This window comes from Ischnura elegans, chromosome 2, assembly GCF_921293095.1.
Source record: "Ischnura elegans chromosome 2, ioIscEleg1.1, whole genome shotgun sequence".
NCBI classification, from domain to species: domain Eukaryota; kingdom Metazoa; phylum Arthropoda; class Insecta; order Odonata; family Coenagrionidae; genus Ischnura; species Ischnura elegans.
This window is the reverse complement of record NC_060247.1, coordinates 78,853,423-78,878,000: the sequence shown is the minus strand read 5'-3', so window position 1 is coordinate 78,878,000 and position 24,578 is coordinate 78,853,423. Positions and strand designations below refer to the sequence as shown.

General features: G+C 39.6%; 1 protein-coding gene across 5 annotated transcripts in view; it reads left to right on the top strand.

Moving 5' to 3' along the window:
• The window catches only part of LOC124154020 (mitogen-activated protein kinase-binding protein 1), a 361,316-nt gene that overhangs the window by 103,487 nt on the left and 233,251 nt on the right, over positions 1-24,578 (top strand). For all 5 annotated transcript variants that reach the window (XM_046527500.1, XM_046527501.1, XM_046527502.1 and 2 more), the window contains one exon: positions 15,658-15,881. In XM_046527500.1, the coding sequence (XP_046383456.1) occupies positions 15,774-15,881 (108 nt within the window). In that variant the 5' untranslated portion in view covers positions 15,658-15,773. The remainder of the gene's footprint in view (positions 1-15,657; positions 15,882-24,578) is intronic.

Genomic DNA, 24,578 nt, shown 5'->3' with positions numbered 1-24,578 from the left:
GAATAGCAATGGAGGCTCTCGTTATAATAATTTTAAAGCACTTAATACGTAATGAATTTTCCTTTTTTACCCACAATTTCTCATTTTTCGAGTTCGAAGAAAAACCGGAATTCTGTTGTTTGTTGGATGGGTGCTACAGAAAGTCATTAGAGGTTATTGTTTCGGGAAGGGAAAAGACAGTAAGTTTTCCGAAACATGTCGCATGATTAATGGCCAACGTCTTATGTACTTGAACGTCCCAGTCCCAGCTGCTTCAGTGGGTGCTAATGGTCTTTCTCTTTACGAATGCATCAAAGGAGCATTACACTGGGTTTAAATGCCTTTCACCTTCGAGTACTTCTCAGGGTTATGAATACCATTTTAAGGTCGCTCATTAGTCCCGTAAGCGAAGCGCTTTTATTCTTATTTTGTTCTTCTCTGCATTATAACACTATACGGGTTTGAAGTGAAAGTTTTCGCTTTCCACTGCCATTAGGTTCCAACTGCCTTTATGTAAATGGAGGTTGGCACTGTTGGTATTTTTCATATTTCATAGAGCAGTTAGAATGTTTGCTATTCAACAAAATGGGTACAAAATTTCCCATTGTTACAAAAATTATTTAAATTAATTGGCATTATTAAAACAAAAAGGTTTTTTGAAAGCAGCCATGTTTTGACTTCCCCATTGCTTATGCCCTGTGTTTTCTTTTTCGATGGAAGTATTTGTTTTTCTTGCTCCCCACGGACAGCCGACCTGATGCTCCATATCCCAATATTTGAACACATTTTAAGGAGGGCATGCAATCTACTATTCGGCATCCACCTACCCTTTTAAGAAATGAGTGAAATTGATAGCACGTGAGCAAAGTTCCTCCCTATTATAAATGCACTTATCCTGAAAAGTCCCCACTCCATGTAATCTAGTGACTCGAGACTTACGGTTGCCGTAATTATTTTCCATTACACTGGAATAAATGTTCATATTTGTAATGAGTCATGCTTCATGAATGATACTCCAGTGCCTGAATAATGCACGTCATTATTGTAAGTTAAATATGAGCTGAATGGAATGCAGTCAAGTTTCCAATTTCATTTGCTAATTTAAAAAAATGAAATGCGTCGCACGCGCATAAATTTTAAATATACTTTATAGTGGAATGTTACTATCGTAAAACTAAGCATTCTGTGGAATAATTGTACCAAACGAGCTGAGATGAAATGAGGATGTAAGGTGTAATACTAACCTGTAGTAAGACGATCACATTCCTCGGTTTTGACTGAGCCTCGTGGCTCATAGAGAAATCGAGAAGGAATTACCTATTTTTTTATGAATTGTTTTTTTGTAAAACCGTCCATCTTGTTTTTATTTCAATGTCGATTTACAATACCCAAAGCATCGTCTTTGTTTACTTATTGTTTGCTAATTTGGTTTGCCTCAGGTTTTTCTCACTTCTTCCATCCTTCCCTGTATTCCCAATATTTTTCCCTGAACCTTCTTTGTAATTTAAGTTATCGTAATACTTTCTGCCTATACTTTCCTTGTCTCTTATTTCCACTGCTTATTTACCTTAATGTTGTTACTCAAATTTATTTTTTATATAAGATTCTATCTATATAAGTTAGCATCTTTGAGTGGGTGGATTAAAGGTGTTGAGTTTTTGTTGCCGTTTCCATCTGCTTTGCCTGTGAAACCGGATTCTGATGTTTTCCGAGGATCGCGTACAATCCCTGTTCCGTCCAATTATGGCTTCCCGTCCCCACCGATACCGCTCCCGCGTCTTCGTTCGTCACGGTGCTGGTTCCCCCGCTCTCTTCTGTCTCTTGTGGATTCTGCAGTGTGTGCGGCGGAGGTTCATCCGAAATAATGCACGCAGGTATCACAAAAACTGTCGCTATGGAGACGTTGTGGTTGCTTTTTGGTGGATGTGGAGACGATATCCTGAAAGCATTAGGCCCCTATTAGCCGAGGCAACCAGACGCGTCACCGGACGCGCCACCGGTGGCGCGTCTGGTTGCCTCGGCTAATAGGGGCCTGAGCAACCCAAGGTGGAAGGCGCGGTTGCGGGGCTCAGGCGACTGGTTTCGGTGGAAAGTCTGGTGGCGCGTCTGGTTGCCTCGGCTAATAGGACTCATTTGATTCTATGCCCCACGACTGACCAGTTCCACCGGACGCGCCACCGGTGGCGCGTCTGGTTGCCTCGGCTAATAGGGGCCTTAGAGTCAGCAGTGGGATAAGTATTTTGTTTAATAATGATACACTAGTGACTTCCACGCCTAATTTTAGTTTAATTTTCTTCGCATGTATTGGGTTCGGAGATAATACTTTCGCTCACACCGCCAGTTTAGCCTTATCAGTAATTCAAATCGAGGTAGTTGGGTGTCAATTCGCCTCTTCTTTGGGTTATATTACTGTGATAGGAATGAAAGCTATTTATTCAGGAAATTATTTGAATATTTGAATCCCCAAAAGAAAAAATATATAGCCACGCCACTATTAACGTATAAATGACTAAACTCGTCAACTGGAATACTGAGATATGGACGATGCTTGGCAGAATCGTATGTATTACGGGAGGAATATTGTGATCGTTATTTATATTATTACTAGTGGGCAATAGTCTGTTAACTGGCGTTTGATAGACCATCATTTGATCTAGTCAAAAGTACATCCTATTTAACTTTTTTTCGTTGTTTAATATGACGTGTGGCAAATCTCCCCTAGCATACAAGAAAACCAGCAGCAGATACAGAAAAAACTCAAGGGGGGCGCTAAATATTTCTTGAGAACTTTTATTGGAATGAAAAATAAGTCGATGCAAAGTTTGAGAAGGTTTCATTTAAGCTGATTAAAAACAATGCTATCTTATGATAAAAAAAATTTCAATTGTGGTTCTGCTATATTAGGCAATGCAGGTGGCTCCGCAAGGCGGGTGGCCCCCCCTAAACCCCCCATATGTATCCGCCACTGAGGAAAACCAGTTTATTTTCTCAAAACCTTGCCTTTACCAGGGTGTTTGGAATTCATTGGGACTTCGTGGGGACAATGCATCCGTATCTTTTGCGTCATATTATTTGTTTTAACAATTTCCATTTTTTTCGCTCGAGGCCGAGCTCTTCCTTATCCCTTTAAAACACTGTTTACTGTTCCCCTGTGTATCCCTGATTTGCTGCTCAAAATTAATCTTGCTGATTTTTTCCTCTATAGTTATACCCAAGTCATTAAAATCAATTGTCGAGTGTATGATATTTTGTTAAATATCCATCATTTACTTCAGCGTCATCGTGCACTCTTTCGTTACGCCCAAAACTGTATTCCGATGTCGGGGAATTATCTACCTATTGTTATTTCTTCGTATTAAAAAGCTATTGCGCTCATCGTGGTTGTATTTGAAACATAAGCGCCGCTTCGCTACATCGTAGGAAGGCAAGGGCTAAACGGACAAGTGTTCAAAGGGCAGGGAAGTCGAGATAAATCCCAAAGACAATGGGTACCTACCGCTGAATCTGCCTGCCTTCCTTTCTCGCCTCGCTGAGTTTTAGGAGTACTGACGCCCACGTTTGAAAATCGCGTCTGCATCGATGTTTCAAGTCAGTTCAACTCTGGGCCTCGGGGCGGAAGGATATGTGTTGAAAGTAGGGTTGAAGGGAGGACAGAAGCCTGTCGTTGACTGCTTTTAACAAGTGACCGCCGCGCCCGGTACGGACTTACGACGGACGAAATTCTGTGCTGAAATGCTCTTCACGGTATGCCTAAGGTGGGATGGAATTGCTTATTAAATATTTCCTGTAATTCATGGTAAGCCGCGGGTCAAAACGCGCATAATAGTCCAGTGGACTTATTTGCAATTTAAGAACTTCGTGAATGCTTAACCCTTTGACTCCTAGGGCGCTAATCATTTTCATATTTGTTTTGCTATTGATATAATAACGTATTTATCATTGTATCAGTGGCGTAGCTAGGAATATGCTTTGGGGGGGATGGGATGATCAGGGATGGCGACGGGGTAGGGGCAAACGGTAAATTATTTAAAAATAACATGCCTGGAAATACATTTTTACATAACACTGGCACTAAAGATTTAACTTTAAGCAGATGCAGCTGCAGATATTACATGCCATAACTAGATAATATCTTTAAAAAATTTTATTTGTTTCTCTGAGGCTTTTGGGGGGGATCTATCCCCTCATCCATCCCATAGTTACGCTACTGCAATGTATTACTTGTTAGTACTGATTAAAATTGTTTCCCCCTAATGATATCAGCACTTTTATTAGTTTGATTACTTTTCCTTCATTTGTGGCGCTGCGTTCATGAAAGTCGTGAGCTATTTTGCAGAATTATGCTCAATAAGTTGAACTTACTTATTACAATTTATAACTATGATCTTGGCATACGCTACCCCATAAAATGCACACATAAAATCGTCTGTTGAAGAGCCTTTTGAGGAAACAATATTCTCTTAATCCAGCCGCAATCCCCATCCCGCTCAAATAATCGCTTCCCGTTGTATTTGCGCATCCATCTGCCACCAGCTTTTGCGATGGAAACGTGAATATTCCAAAAGGATAGGTGTGTTAATTCAGAGGATAGCGCGTGTTTACTACCCCTTGAATCCGACGCATAATTTAAGAGCCTTTTGATAAAACCATATTATCTTATTCATTCCTCCATCCCCATCCAGCAGAAAAACTCGCTTCCCGTAGTATTTAGGCATCCATTAGCCACTAGCTTTTGCGATTGATGTTCACGTGCACCATGAGGATAGGTGTGTTAATTCCGTGGATGGCGCGTGCTTAGTCCCTTACCTTACATTGGAGGGAGAGCTGAATGAGCTGGCGGCGATCGATAGCGAGATGGCGGCGCAGTCTTTAACTGCGGAGTTAGGCCAGAGTACGCCTCGCGGTGTCATTCCATTATCCTCGATTGCTTCCGACCCGGAAAGAAAACAAAAAACTCAGCGATATGATAAACGTAAACAGTCATCGAGCGTTATCGGAGACTGCATAAGCTGACCGATACGTTGTGAAGGTCCGCTCAGAAATGTTTTCGGTGAATCATCGTCGTTAATTACTAATATCAGTCGCTCGGATATTTCATTTTTTGATTTTCACCACGGTTGTTATTTTCTCAAAAATATTGGAAGAACAATTTGTTTTTTTCGGAGTTTCATTGCTAGACGCTGGTGGCCTAGGGAAAACAAATGCCCCCTGCTACGTGGATTTAACACAGCTACGGCCTAGTCCGGGATGAGCTCTACCCCCACTTATTCAACCATTCTTAAGGCCGTTTTACATGGGGCACGTAAGGGGCGCAGGTTAGAACTGCATTAATTTCTCTTTATGACGTGCTATTGCGCTAATGCACGAACGAAATTACAACGGGATATTTTGCCATCTCATGTCCATGCATTCTCGCATGCGTTGTTCGTTAACCATTTCACCGTTTTACACGACGCAATTTTGACTGCGCCTTCGTACACTCGTCAGACACTTGTGTAATTACGTACCCCGTGTAGAACGGCCTTCAGAGTTGAAACACTGAGGGGTTGATCGGATGGTGACCTCGGATGTTGATCGTTTGAAAAAAGTCGGAGATGTCCTGCGAGTCCATTTTTCTGATTTCAACGTTTCGAGGCTGCCCCATCGTGCTTAATCGTGTGGGCGTGAAGATGTAGGAATAAAGTCATATACTTATTCACCAAACACCTCAAACTCACTGGGCATCTTCAAGATTTCCTCAGACAAGTAATCTAATTTTCAACGTGGGCGTAAGTAAACCGTTTCATTTGCTGTTGTAACTACCGGAGAATAATTCATAAGTTTTCATGGGGAGGAATAGTTGCACTCAGACATGATTTTGTTCGATTACGTGGGTAATAATTTTGACGGTAGGCGTTCTTTTTTATTTTCGTCACTTGGGGATTAAAATAGAATTTAATGAGATTCATACGAAGGGGTTATTAAAACGTGAATGATGAGTATTTCTCTGCCAATTTTGTTGCAAAAGCACCTGAATATTTTCCGGAAGGAATATTACCTACTTCTTAAGATCTGTCTGTCCTATTGCGATTGTTTCAAAGGTCAGATATTCGAATCGATGCAAGATAAGTCTGATTCGTGCTTTGTTAGCCTTCTTTTTGATTTCATGCCACAGAAATGTAATCGCACCGCTGTGACGCCCAAACGTGTGAATGTTGTTGAAGGCATTAAGGCATTGTGTCCGCGACCAAAGGTAGCAAAGCAATCGGATTCGTGCCATACGTCTTGCTAGGCCAGCAAATTGCCTACCACCACCACCTCCACGGTTCGTTGCTGAATCATGGTTGTGAGAAAATTTTATTGCCGGAGTTTCATGAATTGGGGCAAAAAAATTGCCGCGAACTGGGGCACTCGTTTTCCACCGCGCGATTTGCGTCCATCATCATCTTCTTCGGAATCGTTCCGGTTTCTTCTCGATCTTTGGTCTCTTGTATTATTTCCCTCCCTCCCCCTCTCGCTCTTCCTCTCACGAGCTCCTCGGCTGGAAAGAGCGCATGCAGATGGGATAGCAGTTGTCGTGGGTCTGATTGTTGCGGCTCCTCCCTTCAACGACCCATTGTGCGGTGCCCGTCAGCTGATGGGGAAGCCCTTTCGCAATCGCGGGCGTCTGGGTTTCGCTGCTGGCAAGCCGAGCGAAGAGGTTGAGCCAATTTTATCATCAAGACGTCGTACTCGGGTCGATCGCTTTAGGGACGCCGGCCGGTGGCGGGTGAATCATCGCACGGGTGAATTTGCGGACAAGCGTCGCTTGAAATTGAATCGTTGCGGTGACATTCGCCGATCGGATCTCACTGTGCAATTAGATGTTTCGTCGTTTTTATTTTTTAAGATTGTTTTAATGACTCAGCGGTTTAGTTGGTGGAATGAATGCTTGCTCATTTCTATTTCTTTCTCGTTCTTTTATTATTTACCTTCCGTAAAGCGAGTTTAGAGGACGCATCAATCCAGGTTAGCCGGTGTTTTTTTTTCGCTACAATTTTTCATTTAAAACTTACGCTCTACTCTTGAAAATTTCAGTATATAGAATGCAACATTGCCTACATTTGGCTACATTCCAAACATGAAAAATTCACCTCCGTATTATCTCAGTTGTAAAATTGGTCTATTAGACATGGTGACAATTGTCTCAGTTGTAAAATTGTTTTGTGGGACATGCTTACAAATGTCAATTTTTAGCCCGTTGCTTCTTGTAGAATTCTAGGTGATAATTTAAGTTTTAAACGACTATTTCTGCGAACAAATTTAAAATACCACCGTTCGAGAGGGTGTGATACGTCCTATTTAAGTTGGTAAAATAAATGTTTTGAGCCAATAAAGATTTATTCATTTCGCTCACTTCCTTCCAATATCTCATTTCCATTTCCTTCTGTGGGTCAAGTTAAGGCGAAATCACGGTCTTTCCCTGTATCTCTTTTGATCTTTGAGGAAGTAGCATCGTTTGAAGTGGAAACACTGAGGTGACGATCGCCGCTCGGGTGACAGTTAGTAGTTTGCACTTTCCACATGAATATTTGTTTTAAAAAGGAGGCAGCATTTTTCACTGTACTGCAGCACCATCAAGACTCAAGTGAGTACTCATTCTCAAGTGTGAGTCCTGATGATGCTGCAGTGCAGTGTACCATGTTGACACCTTTTTAATTAAATATTTATTAGGAAAAGTGCAAAGTATATGTATATTGTATCCTACAATGGATTTCCACGAAGTATCAGCCTCCACCATTCATATTGACAGTTTACTCGTTGATTAATTGTTCATTTTTACTGTCTGCATGGATATTGTGGTGATTGACCATTTACCTAGGGAACTAAATGTTTGTCCATGATTGTTTATATATTTCTCTTTCGTTCGTGTGTCCCTTATATCCCTTTCGTTTCATAGGTTGGGCTAAAGCTAAATTAAGGTTTTCCTTTGACGTATTCCATTTTATGCAATGGGTGAATTTTTAGACGATTGTCGGTTGCAATTAAAATATTTCGGAGGCAATCGCCGCTCTAGTGTCATTGTCCGTAATTCTAATGTTTTTTTTTATCTCTATTGTGTGAATGTGTATTATAATGATTTGGAGGTTGTGTTGGGTCGTTGTTTGGAGGTCAAGAGTGTTTATTCTTTTCTCTTTCGTTCATATACTTTCACGACTCACTCATTTCTCTTTCGTTCCATGGGTTAGGTGAAAGCAGGTTACCAACGGCCTTCCCAATACCGATAAATCTCCTGTATCTCTGATGTTTTTGTAATTGTTTTTTTTTTGTTGTTGTTATTAGGTCTAATTGGGTTTATATTCCTTTGAATTCACCTCTATTTTCGAATTTTACGAAAAATTATATCTTACAGAAGCATTACTTATAATGACAAAATGTCGTTTAGCATGTTCTTATAATTTACGATCTTAGTTATTTTTTGTGTTGTCGTGTTATTAGTTATCTTATATTTAATTCTCACCCATTTTCCTCTCTGATAGTGAGTTTCCTTCGATTTTTAATGATTTATCATGACATGACCGATTTACCTTCTCCGTTTAATGTGTAGAGTCTGGTATGATCGTTGCGATGGGGTTAGTATGAGTTATAAGTCAGATAGATAGAGAATGTTGGGTGTTCAAATATGTACCACTGTCTAGTTTTATTCCTAAGAATTCGATTTCGTTATTTGATCATGTGTTGACATATTAATTTTAATGGAAGGATAACGATTACTTTTTTTATACATAACCCTGAAAAATCTTTATTTTGATTCTAGGATATTAATCGTGATTTTTGAATGTATAGTAGTGTTTTTTTCATTTAACGCACTTACTTCCATTGTTTTATCGGAGAAGGGTTTTACTCTCTTTCAACTTTAGGCTGAACTTTGAACTCCCGAGGAGGAACAACGCTATTTTTATACCCAAGTTTTCCCTTCCGTTGGCACTCAATTAGTATTCTTTTCCGCATCTTTTATTTCTATCTATATATCCCACATAAATAAAGGTGTGCCACAATAACTTTAAGGAATAGGTAACGTACAAGTTGAAATTCAGATGAAGTTATTTCTTTATCCTAAATAGGTTACCATCTGAGCTACCCTCGTAAGTTTTTGTCTCGGAATTGTCACACGCTTGGCAACTAAGGACTTTAATTCTGTAAATCTTATTCAACAAGTAATCCGCGAATGTTATGAAATCGTCATTGGCTACTATAGTACTACCCATAAAATTTATCTTTTTTGTCAATCTGTCATATGTCAATGATTACACCCTACAATCATCATGTAGATTGCAATCAATTCTGAATTACACCTTCATCTTGAGTGACATAATTGTAACTACGTAATGTTATAGTTACTTAACCTTTTTGTTGACAGGCATGGTTATGTTTTTTCCTCAGGATCCTTTTTTAGCGGAGGAAATGTTTTTCGGACTATTTGAAATCGGGCGTTAGTGAACTTTCTCTCCTTGAAGGGTCCGTTTTTCTCAGCCTATTTCGGTAGTGTCGGTTGGGCCTAATGATTCAGATTTGGGACGACTCTCGCCAGCATCCAATCCAGCATCCAGCCTTGTTCGGCGAATAGCCTCCGACCTTGATGATTGCGAATTGTGTGCTCATCTCCGTGGCTTTTGGGGGGTCGTTCCATTCCCGATAGAGACCCTCGTGACCTACTGATGGTCTCCATTGGAGGATTACGGTCGTGATTTTTGCCATTTTTATCGGCGGATGGGGACATTAATGTGTAAAGACAGAATATTTGAGACTACCACTTGGTGGTTGTATTTAAAATTAAAATCTGTCACAAAATGCCTCTCTAGCGTAAATAAAAAGTCTAAAGTAATTCAAAACGTAAAAATAACATTTAATAAAAACACGTTGCATTAAAAAGAATAAAATAACGGTCTAACGGCTCATTATTGAAAATTTCAAATACGAATTATGGGAAAGTTAAAATAACTTTCAGAAGAACATGTTAGATATCAGAAACGAAAAACCTGGTGCGTATGTAAGATTATAAAATAAATACCTAGAGGTCAATATATATCAGAATTTTCTCTTAGCGAGAACAAATATAGTCTTACATGCACACAGCGTTTTTTGTTTTTGATATCTGAAATATTCTTAATTTTATTCAGTTGTTTTAACTTTGTCATCAGTCGTGTTTGAAATTTTCAATAATTTAAGGGGCCGTAGACCGATATTTTCTCCTTTTCCATAAAATGTGTTTTTTATAAAAATGTTATTTTTTACATTGTTTTATTATTTTATGTGCCATTTTCTACCGGCGGATGGGGACATTAAAGTGTAAATGACGCATGAAAGTAGGCCTTTATTGTACGTGGTTTAATAATTTCCCTGTTAACTATGTGAATGAACTTTTCTCGAGTTTGCCACTATCATGTATATACCAAGTTGCCTTGAAGATTGGTGATGAGTTGGAACCCTAAACGTCGGTCTGCTTTGATATTTCCTCCCTGTGGCGACCCAGAGAAAATTTCAATCATATACCTGGATTGTTTTCATATCGTAATTAAATATGCCTTCTAAATGACGATAAAAATAACTGTTTTATCACAGTGTTATTTTGTGCAACAATAGAGTTAGTGATTCTTGTACACTGGGACTAGCGTCGGTGATAATTTTAGAGTAATCCGCAATGCACAAATGTGCGAAATTCCATAGAGGAAAAATTCATTTGCCTTGAATGGGATTCGAATTCGGATCCCTATAATATGCTCAACAGTCTCGACCATCTTGTTCGGTTTAGTCCACAAATTTCCCTTGAGAAGTCGAATTGCATACTTCATTAGGTTAACTGGCTTAAGCACTCTCCCGGAAATTGAGGGATCAGGGTTCGAATCCCGGTCATGGCGAATGTTTTATTTTCTCTGTGGACGTTCCCACAATGAAGTTAGTGTTGTCGTTTACATGATAAATCGGTTCCATGAAGTCACGTCAGAGACCGTAAATGATAAATCTACCCTGCTTCGGATCCCCAAATGAGTTTATGTAAACCATAATTTTGGGCCTTTTCCATCGAGTATAAAGTAGTGGATGAATGGGGTCTCATGGGTCCGTTAAGTTCATAACGCGAGGGTCTGGATTTTAAAAGACGACGGTTGTAATTCTTCTTGGGAAATGGCTGTCTCCGGTATTTCTGGTACGCTGAATTGTTAAGGAGATTTTGCCTGTATCGCTTCAGCCAATAAAGAAGTGATTTATTCGTCATCCTTTTTAATTTTCAAGAAAATTTAACCATTGGCACTTCTCAACCATTGGAAAACGAATCTTTGTGACTTTTATTTGTTGTCATTTTGGATTCATTTTGCAAACGTTTTCTTACGTACGCGAATTCGACACTCGAATATTCGATATTCCGCCAGCGAGTGCCTATTGTAATGTAAACGATGCCGTTAAGCTGTATGGTGTATGTAAAAAAGATGTGCTTAGTGAAACGGACTATGGCCTCATTCCTTTTGTTTTCCTAGAAAACTGTGCGTTATGCGAAAACGAGCACACTGGAGACCTGTCCTTGAGAAGGCAGCGCGAAAAACAGGAGGAAACGCTTGAGCAATTTGATGTGCTAAACAGAAGACTCGCGTCTCTTATTAATCAGCGTACTTACGATTGAAAATTTTGGGGCGTTGAAAAAAGGAAACATAATCACAGATAAACTAATATAGTATGATCCACAATTTTTTGATGGCCTGACCCAGTTTTCGACACTGCACATTACCGTTGAGAATGATATCGTATGTGTATAGTATCGAAACCTGGGTCAAACCATAAAAAAATTGTGGGACCCATAATAATAGTGTATCTGTGATTATATTTCCTGTAACACAGTTCCACCCAATATCGCCATCCACACTTAAGTTGGTGAAAACACTAGGTTACGCCTCGTGATAGTCTTAAAAAGTTGATCAACCGCAACATACGAGATTTCTGTACATATTTTTGACCTGATTCAATTAAAATTTTCGTACATTATACATACCTATCTTGCCTTGTCTTTCTTGCTTCTCGAAGTCTAAGGTCCCAGATCTCCCTTCAAAACACGCGTTACATCACAAACATAGAAACCGATTGGTTATTTCTCTTTCAACATACCGCAGCGCTACTTCACAAAAGGAAGTTGAAAGCGAAATATATCTGTGGAATTTAATGGCAGGATAGGAGGGTCTTTCCCTCGGGTGTTACGCTTGCTAAATACCTAGCTATCCCTATAGGCTCTTACGTCGCAGTACTTTCTCCCTTCTCGTATGTGCTGTGCCACTGCGGCCACACTCGAAATATTTGTGCCAAGCAGGTCTTATCCTGCATGTATCGGTCGACGCACTAATAATCCGTGCTAACATTCCACGTGATGCTCATTTCATATTTTTTTAGCGAAGGAAGAAGTGAAAGTGTTATGTAGTTCATTCGTTTGATGTTATCGTTCTTTCTTTAATGTTTTCTCACGGTAGGAAAAACATCCGCTATGATTCTGTGAAATCATTGCTGAACATATTTTAACTGTTTCCTGTAGTTATTAGAGATTCTCTGTAGTAATTTTTGTCTTCATGTTTCCTTGTTTAAGGCAAAAAGTGTGGGAAAATTCCACAGGGGGAAAGGTTTTTTTTTCTCTCTGAGACGAAGTCTCGAACCCGGAACCGTCGATATCCTGCCGAGTACTAAACAGTTAGATGCGAGATTTCCGGGTTACATTCAACGTCAGTATTATATTCTTTCGAATTGTCTCACTATGGTGTGAACTGTAGCGGATGACTCTCTCTCTCTCACTCGTGTACTTCTTGCAGTTTGAACGAAGTAAGAATCTTTTCCCCTTTTTTCCTAATATTTATTTGCTTCAGGAAATCCGGGGGTATTATTTCCATCGCGCTATTGGCATATATTATGGCCATTATCGCGCACTCAGTAATTCAATCCGGAGGTTGTTTCTGATAGGTTAGGGCAGAGATCGCACCTTATTAACATCTGCATCCACATACTACCCCATTAGCCGCCTCGACAGGCGTTAGGACACCAGCCGTTTACACATGAACAGGAAATGCTCATTCGGCGAAATTACGCCTAGCATTTAGTGAAGTCTTTTATCGTGCGGGGGAAAAAAGAATTCCCATACCTATCTGTTCGGCAAAATAATTATCTAAATATATCTTTTCTGTCAGCTGTTAAGCTGTAGGCGTATGAGATTTACTTGTCCAGATTGGGGGAAATTCCTTCTCCGTAGCTCATCTATGATTTTTGTTTGGGGGCGCTTAAAGGCTTTTTCCTCGATTTGAACCCGGGACCCTTCGATCAGTCGCCAAACGCTACTGCTACTGCTACGTCATATCGCTTTTCTCGGCCATAATTAAATTTATATAACCAATTACTCTTTTGATGATACTACACGACTCCTGTTCATTTAAATCTGTTCTACCTGATCAGCTTCTTGCTTAAGTTGGGATGCGTGGGAACTTCAAATTAGCTAGAATAAAAGAAACTACTTTCTGTCTTTGATCGCTTTTATTGTGCCTATCATTTACGCATACATATTGGGAAGAATAAAGCTGTTAAATGGGACCTTTAGGAATGCCAAACCATTCAAATCCAAATGAGAGTTATTTCAATTCATAGAGTAATGCTCTCCCTTTCATATCTTCGTTATGCTGACTGTCGTTGCGTTATTAATGCTTTTTAGCTTTGGCTCGGTCTTATTGTTGTATTTACTTCTTTTTCATGAATATACCCCGTTTATCACCTTCTCAGGATCCGTTTATGTACCTTATTAAATCTTTGTTTTTTTTAGGGACTTCTCATGAATTTCTACCCAGTTAGATTGTAATTCATGTGGACTAATAGAGGTTATCTGTCTTTATGTGACCTTGGCATCCTTCTCGCCTTGTTATCATAACGCGGTGTAGTTTACCTCTCTGAAAGAAGGCTGTTATCATTATAAGTGACATCTCTAAATAGGACATTTTATTATCATCTAGTGAAAGTTCAGCTACGTGGGAGTGTGTTCTTAAGAATGCTTGCGAGTACTTATCTCCCGTTTTATTGTATACACGACGATGTTTTTTTTTTACATCCAATCATCATATTTCGCTGTGTCACGTATTTTTTCTTTGTCAATATTTTTTAGTTCTCAGGCCTGGCAAACTTTTGCAAAATGGTGAGATAATTGGCAATATATTTGTTCTATGCTCAATGTTTACTCTTGTCTTTGAAACGCCATTTTTCGTGAGTACTTGGTTCGTAAAACCCATTTTAGTTTTGAAGTTCCGATAATTCAGTGGACTGTTCACCCATTTCCGCCAAATTCCATTTGTGGTTTTTACTGGTTGACGTTTCTACCTTCATAACTTATCTTTTCTCGTCTACTATCAAAATTGATTTCCTCTCCTTACTGGCGATATTCGATGAAGGTATGAGGCCTTACGTATTGAGAGACATATTATTTTTGGACATACGCCTTTAATTCGTGTAATGTTTTGCTCTCGCCAGTTCAATGGTTTTTACTTGCGCCTGATCTACCGTTTTTCGGAGTATGTTGTTATCATTGTGACCAAGGTGCGTATAATAGGCACCTTGATTGTGACCATAATTATGGTACCCCGTTTTCGATTCATTTTCACATGTCAAGTATTCGGCGATTCCCTTCTAGTTTTCACTTTTTCGAATGTTCAGGTTATTAGAAGACTTATGAAGGCAGATGCGCTTAACCTTCAATCATGAATTTTTGTAAGGGCAATCGAAAGGGAGGGTGAATTCACATTGCTTTCCCAGAGGTTCTTTGGAAATTTAAGTCCCGAGAGAAGAAGAAAATACTTATGAGCTCAGAAGAAAGTCGCCGTCTGAAAAGGAATTCGGAAACGTTGCCCTCAGATGCTGCGGTATTCGTGCGGAAGAAAGATATGCCTGGGATCTTCCTTATTATCCGTCGTAAACAAACCGCTGTGTGAAAGGCTTGAAATTTACGTTAGTTGCGTGAGAGCGGTTGCTTTTCGAGCAGTGCGTAGAAATTTGCTCGTGAAGAAACCGTGGTCAATTTTTTATATGGTGTTATTACCTTGAATCTTATTTGGTTTATCTTGTCACCAAGTAGTCGTGAATTGTGGTCTGTTGTGATATCAATGTCTATTAGATTCTTTAGTTATTTTCATAACCTCTCTCGCATTAAATTTTCAGTACTGCTGTAATACATGCAAATATCTATTCTTGGTCGTTCGCCTCCCTTATTAGGACAGACCGTTGACTATATACTTTAATGGCTGTAGCCCTTCGTGTATATTTTAATATTTCATTTTATCATTAACCATGATTGTCGATATTTGAACATGGAACTCATATACGTTTGATTAGGTGGTTAAAATTAATTTATCTAGACGTTTACCGCGAGGAAAAAAATACAGTTCACTAAATCATTATCACAATTTTTTAACGCCAAGGTAAACCTACTGAATTACAATGTGATCATCCATTATTTTGAATTCAAGGTGCTTATGAATGCGCTTGTTGTTAAAATATTATTCTTGTCCTATTATTTTGATGGTTCGCCTAATCAAGTGTTTAAATTATCTTCGTCTACAATTTTACGTATTTAATCAAGGAATTAATTATTTTAAGAAACTTTAAGCTTATTCATACCCTTATACTGTTGAAACTTATTGTTTGATCTTATTACAGTGAAATTGCGGATGGCGCGAGTCCTGAGCATGGTACCTCGAGTTCCTGGTAGATGGTGTTAGTTGGCATGAGTGGATAATGCGACATAGGAGAAGTGCTGCTGCGACGGATCTGGAATGGATTACGTGAGTGGCGGTTTGCCTGCCGTGCAGACAGCTGGGAAAGTCATACGAGCGCCATCTTTGAAGCGAGGGAAGAACGACGACGTGCCGATAAATGAACGGGTAAGTAGACGGTTTTCATATCCGGCAGTCACTTGACTCAAACTGACAGCGTACGCTATTTTTCTCCTATATATAGCGATTATTTAAAATAATTCTTTTGGCCTTTTCTATGATGTGATTTTAAACCTTCCAATTCATTATCAATCAGTTCCTATGAATTAATGTGTATTCGCATTTTTTCTTTTCGTGCAACCTTTTAGTCGCTCGTCTTCCGTGAGGGTTAAGAGTATATTGTATTACCATAATTTCCTTAGGTAAAATAAATATGTTCCGTTTGCGGAACTTACTATTTTTTTTACAAGGGCTGGAGGAAGAGGCGCTGTAGGTAAAGTTTGTGGCTTTTAATTTCGTCACTAATAAATCGCTTGGAAAATTGCTTGCTGCAATGAAATGCTTTTTAATGCATTTCATTGCAGTTTGGTCTTTTGGCATTATACGTCCACGATTGTGAACTTTCTCGTATGCCGATAGGGATTTGTCATTTTTGTTATTTCTAGAATGTTACCGCCCTGTGTAACTTGTGATTCTTTGACAGCGCATACATTTTATTGCCAAACGAAATATTTCTCACCGATGTGTCGAGGAATACACATGCTCCCTAAGTTTGCCAATGTTATTGGATGCAGGTTGAGATGGTTTTCTGTTCGTGCACTTGAGATATCATTTGTCCGTCCATGCTCATCAATATGATCATAAGACAGCACACTAGCCGAGCTTCGAAGTTTGAGTATCGAAATATTGTAAAAGCCCGTTGAGTAGTTCTACACTGTAAACATCTATATATTCTTGTTTTACTCGTAGAATCGAGTAAAATTGATGGCATTAGGCCTGTCGCGGTGGATACTAATTATATCCTCTTTTGAAACTCAGTTTTTGTGGTGACTACAAATTTGGTGTATAACACTTTTGTGGAACTGAATATTTGCTCGTGGAACGTTTGGGACGAGTTAAGGAACGTCGGAAAGACTGCGTACTGTTTGATCCGAAAGATGACGCATGGCTGTGAATATCACCATCACCGACGTTAGTACGTAAGTAAAACTCCGTCCCGCATCTCATTTAATGTCAAAATCGATATAGGCGGGTGAAGTTCATAATTTCGGAACCTCTGCCCCGTTGAGCGAATGTAGAAAGTACGGAAAAGCCGTGGAGTTACTCGTTGTATATGACAGTGGGAAAAACCGATGAATCGTATTTTATTTTATCGAAAATAAAAGGCATTGACAGAGAGGTGTACTTGTTGGTCTGGGATCCTCTTCTTTTAAAAGGAAATGCGTCGTCTTCCATTAACGGCTGTGAGCTGTGAAGAAACCTTTTCCCTCGTCGCACCATTCTAGTCTTTTCTCTTGCATTCTTCCTCTGACACCACGCCTGCTGGAATACTCCGTCGACGTAATCGATTCCCCATCGCAGACATACATACATAGATGCGTGTACGTGTTTTCTGTTTGTACTTTCTCCTTTCCCCAAGGTCTCCTCCTTAACACCGCAGTCTTCTGATGTTTGGTTTTGTTGGAGTCGTAATAGCTCTACGTTCTGCATGCGTATTCTCCCGAGTCTTCATCTTTGAGTGTCAATAGTCGTCTCTCGGGCAAACATATCCGAGTGCCAAGCAGTCATGGCCTCCCGAGGAATTGGGTGTAAGTCGTCAAAACTTCTCGCAGTACTCTTGGGTAAACATATTGTTCTGGTGTCAGTCAACCCTCATATTAACGTTGTCATTCTGTTTTTCCTCTTACCGTCTGTCTATGCTTGTTGTGATCGTAATTTTCATCCATCCGAAAGGGGAAACTAGTTAGTCTAAGGGGTGTGACGATTTTTCTTATCAGTTACTTACGCATTGAGCGTGATATTAGGATTTATTTTATTATAGTGCATGCTAATGTGCTGTAATTTATTTAATGTTGAGGATTAGTTCCAAATAGGCACTATTTTGTACCAATTGGATACCTAATATCCCTAGTACTCAGTGAATGTCTGAGACTGAACGAGAAGTGTAACTGTGTGCACGTTTCTTTGGCAAATCCAATGGGCGTTATTGTTCCTACATTTCTGTATATTTTCTCCTCCCATAATTTAAATTTTAAACATAAAACTTTTACCGTGAAAACTTATGTTTCCTCGATGTTCAAGTGATTGTTTACTCTCAATCCTACCAATTTTCCTGGAAGGGTTAAAGCAATATCTTATTTTAGCGCAAATGCCGATTAATCGCAAAGGAATATTTCACGATATTCATCTCCAATTTCTTTACTATTTGGCGGCTGCACCGCAAAAATATTGTGGGAACCGTCTTCTTTCATTTATCTCATATCCGCCGTCGAACGGGATAACTTCTGGTAATGACATTTCCCCCTGCGGTACCGGTTCCTCTCCCGCCGGCGCGCCAAGCGCCAGGGTCGCGCGCCGGAACGCGGTGTCAACCTGCGAACGAAAATTAAAAAAGTAAATCGAGTCGGTTTTTGCGGTCAAGCGCGCGCTTTCCATCGCGGATCTAGTGTCAAGTTCTCTCTCGAGGATCCGACAAACAACTGGCGCAGTGGGGGTCCAAACCCCCCCGACCCCCTGTCGTTCTCACATCCAAGATGGTTGCGGCGGGGGTGAGGGAATGTGAGAAATTAAATTTTGCGGTCGCTCCGTTGGCTGTGGGTCGCTCGTGTCAGGTTTCGGGTCCGAATTGACTTTTTTCTCCCCTGTACTGGACATGGGTTCGCCTTTTCCGTTGGATATGGAATGCGCCTCTGAATGGCGAAATAGTACCAGTTGGTGTGGTTTTCGTCTTATCTCTCAGGGTACCTTGGTGGCTTCCTATCCCTCCCTTCACAAATCAATATTATGAAATTGTACGGGTATATGTTAATTTCAGGCGAATAAATTACGAATGATCCATAAGTATTAACTATGTGTTATAGATTTGGGTGAATGTGCTTAAAAACTTTTGGATGCTGAAGGGCTTTTTATTTTTTACTTCAACGGCCTCGACCCGTTTTATGAGTTTAAGTAATAATTAAAGACAATCAAGTTCGAAGAGGAGAGAAGTAGAATCAACGGCTGAATAATTTGGGACCATAGAGATTTCAAATTTTCTACCGGGATTAAGAAATTCAATATTTGGGGATAAATCGAAGATCAATTTGATACAGCTTTCCAACACAAGCGAATCCTTTCATCAAAATTATACTCGAAAAGTTTTCCATATACGTCTATTTATTTGTCTGATCTTTGCACTTTTTTAATATTCCAAAGCCTCTTTAGAACTTCTCAGTCAACTACGTACGTCTTAGGAATCTAGCCCCAGTGAACATACGCAACTGAGCGGTGTAAATAAAAAAAAATGGGATAGATAAAATGTCTGTATTTTTGAAAGAAAATATGTAGCTCATTTTCTTATAAAGTATCCCCGATTTTTATGAAGGTGATGCGGCGAACCTCGGATGTTCTAACAGGATTTTTATGTCGATATATGACTTCCAAGTCATGTTAACGTCAATCACTTCCCATGAGAACATCTGTGTATCGGAAGTAAATTGTTAATTTTTTTGTGGTTTTCTGGAATGGTTTTATAATTCCTGGGTCTCCATTTCATGATATGATTAAACTTTGTTCTTAAGAAATTAATGAAATAAAGGTACCATTATGGCTGTAATTTTTAATCCGTGAAGGAAAAAGTGAAAGAATTTGGGTCTAGTTTTTGTCATCTGTGTATGGTATACAGATTCGATTTATTGTTGTTGTTGTTCTCATGGTGATTCAGAAAGTCGTAACGACTGGCCATGGAAGATTTTGGAACAGTAACATTCATAGATTAAATTATATCTTTGCAGAGGTCAATGTCAATGAGGGCTAGATTGAGTGATTATAAATGCATTGCATGATATTTGATATTAAAAATAAATGTAAAAATTAAAACTGAGCGAGTTATATTGCACTATTAATTATTATTATAGTATTCTACCGATTAAGGTAGGTTTTCATGGTGTACTAAAGACGAACTCTGAAAGCCCCTTTCCTTCTAGCACTGCCCTCTTCAATCCACTGTAAGGCCTACTCTCTTTCAATCTACCGTAAAATTTTAACCAGTGCTGTTAAATAAATTTCTGCCAAAAATGTTTAACTAAACTCCCATTGTTGAAAAAATCTAAATCCATTTTTTCACATCGGTTATTATTATATTATCTACCGATTAAGGTATGTATTGGTACTAATAGATGGATAATAATTAAAACGATAACTCTAAGCGGCGGCCGGTAGACAAAACTTTTCTCATTTCGGTGGTAATTTTTTTGTCCCGCCCCTTTTATACGTATTATTCGAAAAAATATATTATTTTAATGAAGGGTTTAGTGATGGAAAATCGATTTCGATGTGAATGGAAAATCTAGTTTTGTTAATAAGTGATCGAGGAAATCGATGTCGAGCCATGTTCTTTAAGTTTCGATCCGAACTCGATTTTTCAACTTCGATCTTGACCATTTCGTTTGATCTCAGCAGCATCAATCTACGCCTACGATAACATCATCCGTCCCGAGTGAAAGACTTTTATCTAAGGTCGTTAAAACTGCATAGGCACACCCTCGATCATCAAGGAAGCGTCTCAATCAGTTGGTGTTTGTGAAAAATGTTAGAGAAGCCGAATGGTTCCATGCGGTGATCTCAAAACGTTAGCGTGCAAGCATTTATAAATTTTTGCGACCAAGAATTCAATTTTGTATTCTGGTTAGATTTTATTGGATATTTGTTTCTGTTTCTCTAACTCGTACTGTGAGTGTTTTTCGAATGAATAATAAAATAAACACGTTTTTGAACGATCTGTATTTTTTTTAGTACCGTCGATATTTTCGTTTAATCGATCCTTTGGTTCAAATTTCGATTTTTTTATGGAAATATTGAGTTTTTCATTTCGATTAAAAATCGATCACTCAGAAATCGATTTTGACCGGCGTTTTTTTTTCATTACTCCATGCGTGAAAGGTCTTCTTGACTTACGGTGGCTTCTATCGTTGCTGCTCTCACGCTGCGGAACGGTAAAGCATAAAGTCTCCTCGAGTCGACTGGGCGCCCTTTTCCTCGCTGGCGGAGAAATCGCCTCGGTGCCGTCGATAGAAACGAGGCCTTTATGGCGGGGATACGCCCACCATCTCCGCGTGAGAATTGCGCGGGCTGGTCATTCCCTCTCCCGTCCTTTATTTCATTTGTCGTCCTCCCACATCCCTCAATATTTAGATTTTGTCCCAGTCTCTTTTCGTGTTGCATTGTCCTTGGCACAATTCGTACTTTTTATCGTACTTCATTTTTTTGTCTTCGTCAATCCATCGCCGACCTCTTTTTTTTGGCCTCGTGGAGTGTGACATTGTCTCTAGAACGTTCTTTTTAGCTGGCTGTCTCTGTTCATCTTATTTTTATGAATTCTTTATACTTACTCCTAATTGCATGTCGAGTAGATTACCTTTAGGTATGTTATTAACATATGGTTCCCGACCTGCTCAGTTGGCAAAGAGTAATTTCGGACGGCCTTCCGATATCATTATTGACGCTTTCGCCCGTAATGCATGTAGTAGGTCTAACTTAGTATTGTCGCGAGATAATTACCATTTCAAGAATGGGGATACGACTAAGTGCAATTTGTTCTCTTTATGAAATTATTTTAATGCCTTGCGGTAGAGCTCACGGCTTGCAGTGATAATGTAGCTATAATGAAGATATTTTAAATACTTACAGCTAAAACTTATGTATTCATTTACGTCATGCGAACTAAAAATGCAGGACGATAAATTGATGCCCACTAGCAGTACATGTGCCAAATGGTACGCAATGTACACGCCCGACCTCATTAGATCTTATTTCCTGGAAGATATTGATGTTCATTGTAACAACTTGGTATTTCTAAAATTATCTGAGGAATAGTTCAAAGATAAAATCTTCTCGAGTCTGGTTCCTGGTAAGGCTGTTTAAGCGGCGGGCTGTTGACAAAAATGTTCTCATTTCGGTGAAGATGAGGGTCCCCTCTTATTGAAATTTGAAAAATTTGTTTATTGCAACCTAAAGAAATTGTGTTTATTGCGGTGCAAACAAATATGTATTCGTCGTATTTGAAAAAATGTATTTAAGGCCTTAAAAAGCTTTACCCGGTGTCAAACCCGAGAAGATTATATCTTTAGTACTCGCTGCGCTCCGCGCGCTCGTTAAACCCCAGGACCGGCTTCGCCGTCTACATTTGTGGTTGTTCGAAGAATTTTAGTTCGAATAATCTCACCCGAATAAGCTAGGGGCCGGCTTCGCCGGCCAGGGGGTAGGGAAGCGCCCCGCTCATTCCTCGGAACGGCTTCGCCGTTCCTCGTTGAGAGGCGGCTTAGCCGCTTAGGGGTTGAGTGTGCCCCCCCGGGGGGCTTTGCTATGATGGATGTTCAGTGAAGCCGGAGAGCATCATTATTTTTTTAATTTGTTTCAGTTTTTGCTTAGTTTTTTTTTTATCCATCCGTAAGTCGAATTGATCATGGGCTGAGAACCATGTTCCTGTCCCGCCACTTTCATTCATATTTGTGGTGTCCTTAAATTGCCGTCTCAAAGGATGCTAGCCTCTAGCCTCATCTGCGTTCGTCCGGCATGGAGTGTTTGATCCGAAAGTTCGGAGCGTAGTGAGACGAGACGGACTGCACACAAAAGGGTCGGAGAGGGAAGTGTCTTCCACGCTGCCATGCGCTCCCATTCATTCGCGCAATTTTTTTGTCTTTTGGCGAGGAGTGGGAGATGAATTACAGGAGGTCGGCTGGCCTTTATTAAACCGTTAATTGGAAATTTCGTCGAGCGCCTCCTCACAGTTTTCTCCGGCGTCGAAGTCGTTTGCTCTCCTTGCCCATTGTGAAGCCAGGCGGACGGATTTCGATGCTGCCCAAATTGAAATCTCGGAGAGAGAGAGAGAGAGAGAGGGAGAGAGAGACCGTTTCAAACAGCGGCGGAACTGATGGTAACCGTCCCTGATGAAATTGACTCAATGGGATAAGTGGATATGGAGACCTTTGTTCAAAAATCTACTCGATGCAAATATTCGTCGTTCTCATATCCATTGTACACTATCCCCAATTTTTGCCTCGCCGCATTTCGTATTACTCTATCTTATCGATTTGAAGGTGACCTGTTCTTCAAAGTACCTTTTTTAATTTTCATTTCTTTAACTCTCAAATGTCTTGCGCCAGTGGCAGATCCAGAAAGGGGCTAACGGGTTGGGGGCCCTTTGGGTAACTAATTGGTAATGGCAATTTTGCTCAATAGTCGAATATATTAAGGAGAAGAGTCCCCTAGCGCCCCCCTTTTACCTATCCTGGATCTGCTGCTGTCTAGTGCGTATACACGTTGTGATGCCGTAGATGTAGTTGGTGATTTAAAAAAGTGAATGTAACTGTTTAGTGAAAAGTCATACAGAGGTGTAGCAATGAAAGGTGTGATGTATTTATGAAATTGTTAAAATTTCCTTATGAACACTTGCCATTGTATTACATCAAATCTACATTAATATCTCAGAAGAATGAAGCTAAAGTAGAATTATGATTTAATTAAGGAAAAGAAAATTGATTTTTGTGACAAAACTCACTTTGATATGTGACTTAAATGAATAAAATCAAGACCGAAATTTGTGATCAGATATTTCTAAGACATGGTCAACGTCACATTTGTTTCTGGACAGTAACAGATCGAATGATAAATAGGTACTATTTCAAAATTTAAAAAAGTCGAAATATAATTGAAAAAAAATCCGAAAATCCATGGCTTACATGGTAAAAACGTTCTTTTTTTCTAATTCCCTCCAAGAACCTTTTTTTAAATTCATTTTTTTCCCGTTTGTGATTGTCTTCAACGTCCTGTCATCTTTCATTTTCTTTTCCATCAGTCTTTACATCCATGCCTTCCGCTTTCCTTAAAACCCCTATATACTCATGCCTCGAGCCAGAAATCCCTTCCTCTGTCCTCCTTTATCCGTTTTTCCTTAGCCTTATGAATTTTTAAAATCAAATTCCAAGGGGTGATTCAATTTTATATCCCAGTCTTGATGGGTCGTTGTATTCGCATCCTTATGGGGTATCACCTTTTGCTCCTCTAGAGACGAAGCCGTCACCGTTATTTCGTGAATATAACGCTATAGATGCGCTTGTAAACCGCGTAAAATTTTCAAATCATGCCCTAAGTGTGTCAGTATCTGAGCATTACCATTTAAAAAAAAGTATATGTTGTGATCTGTACGGTTGCAATCACAGCGTTGACCTCTTATCAACATCGGATGATGAAAATCCGCAATGATATTGGTAAACGGAGAAGTTGGGATGAAGGGCGATTTTTATGGCGTAAAACCTTTTCCTTTACGTTTCATCTTTCATTGCTGTGTGAAGCTGAAAATTTCTCTTAACATCCTCCCCTGCATTATTGGGATCGTTGCTGAAAGGCTATGGTCGTTCTTTTAGTTTTTTTTTTCAAGTTTTCAGTTCCTTTCATAAAAGTTTACTAAAACTTAATAATGTTCTTCCTCTCCGCCTTCCATGTCTGAGTTACGGATCCATTCAGCTCAGTTGTGTTTTGTTCTGAGTATCGCAAAGTTGGTATATTTTATTTTATGGGATTCTTTCCGTCTGCGACTTCTTTTGGTAGATTTTTCCAATTATCTTATTTTACTTTCTTCCCCACTTGACTAGCGGCACAAAATTAATA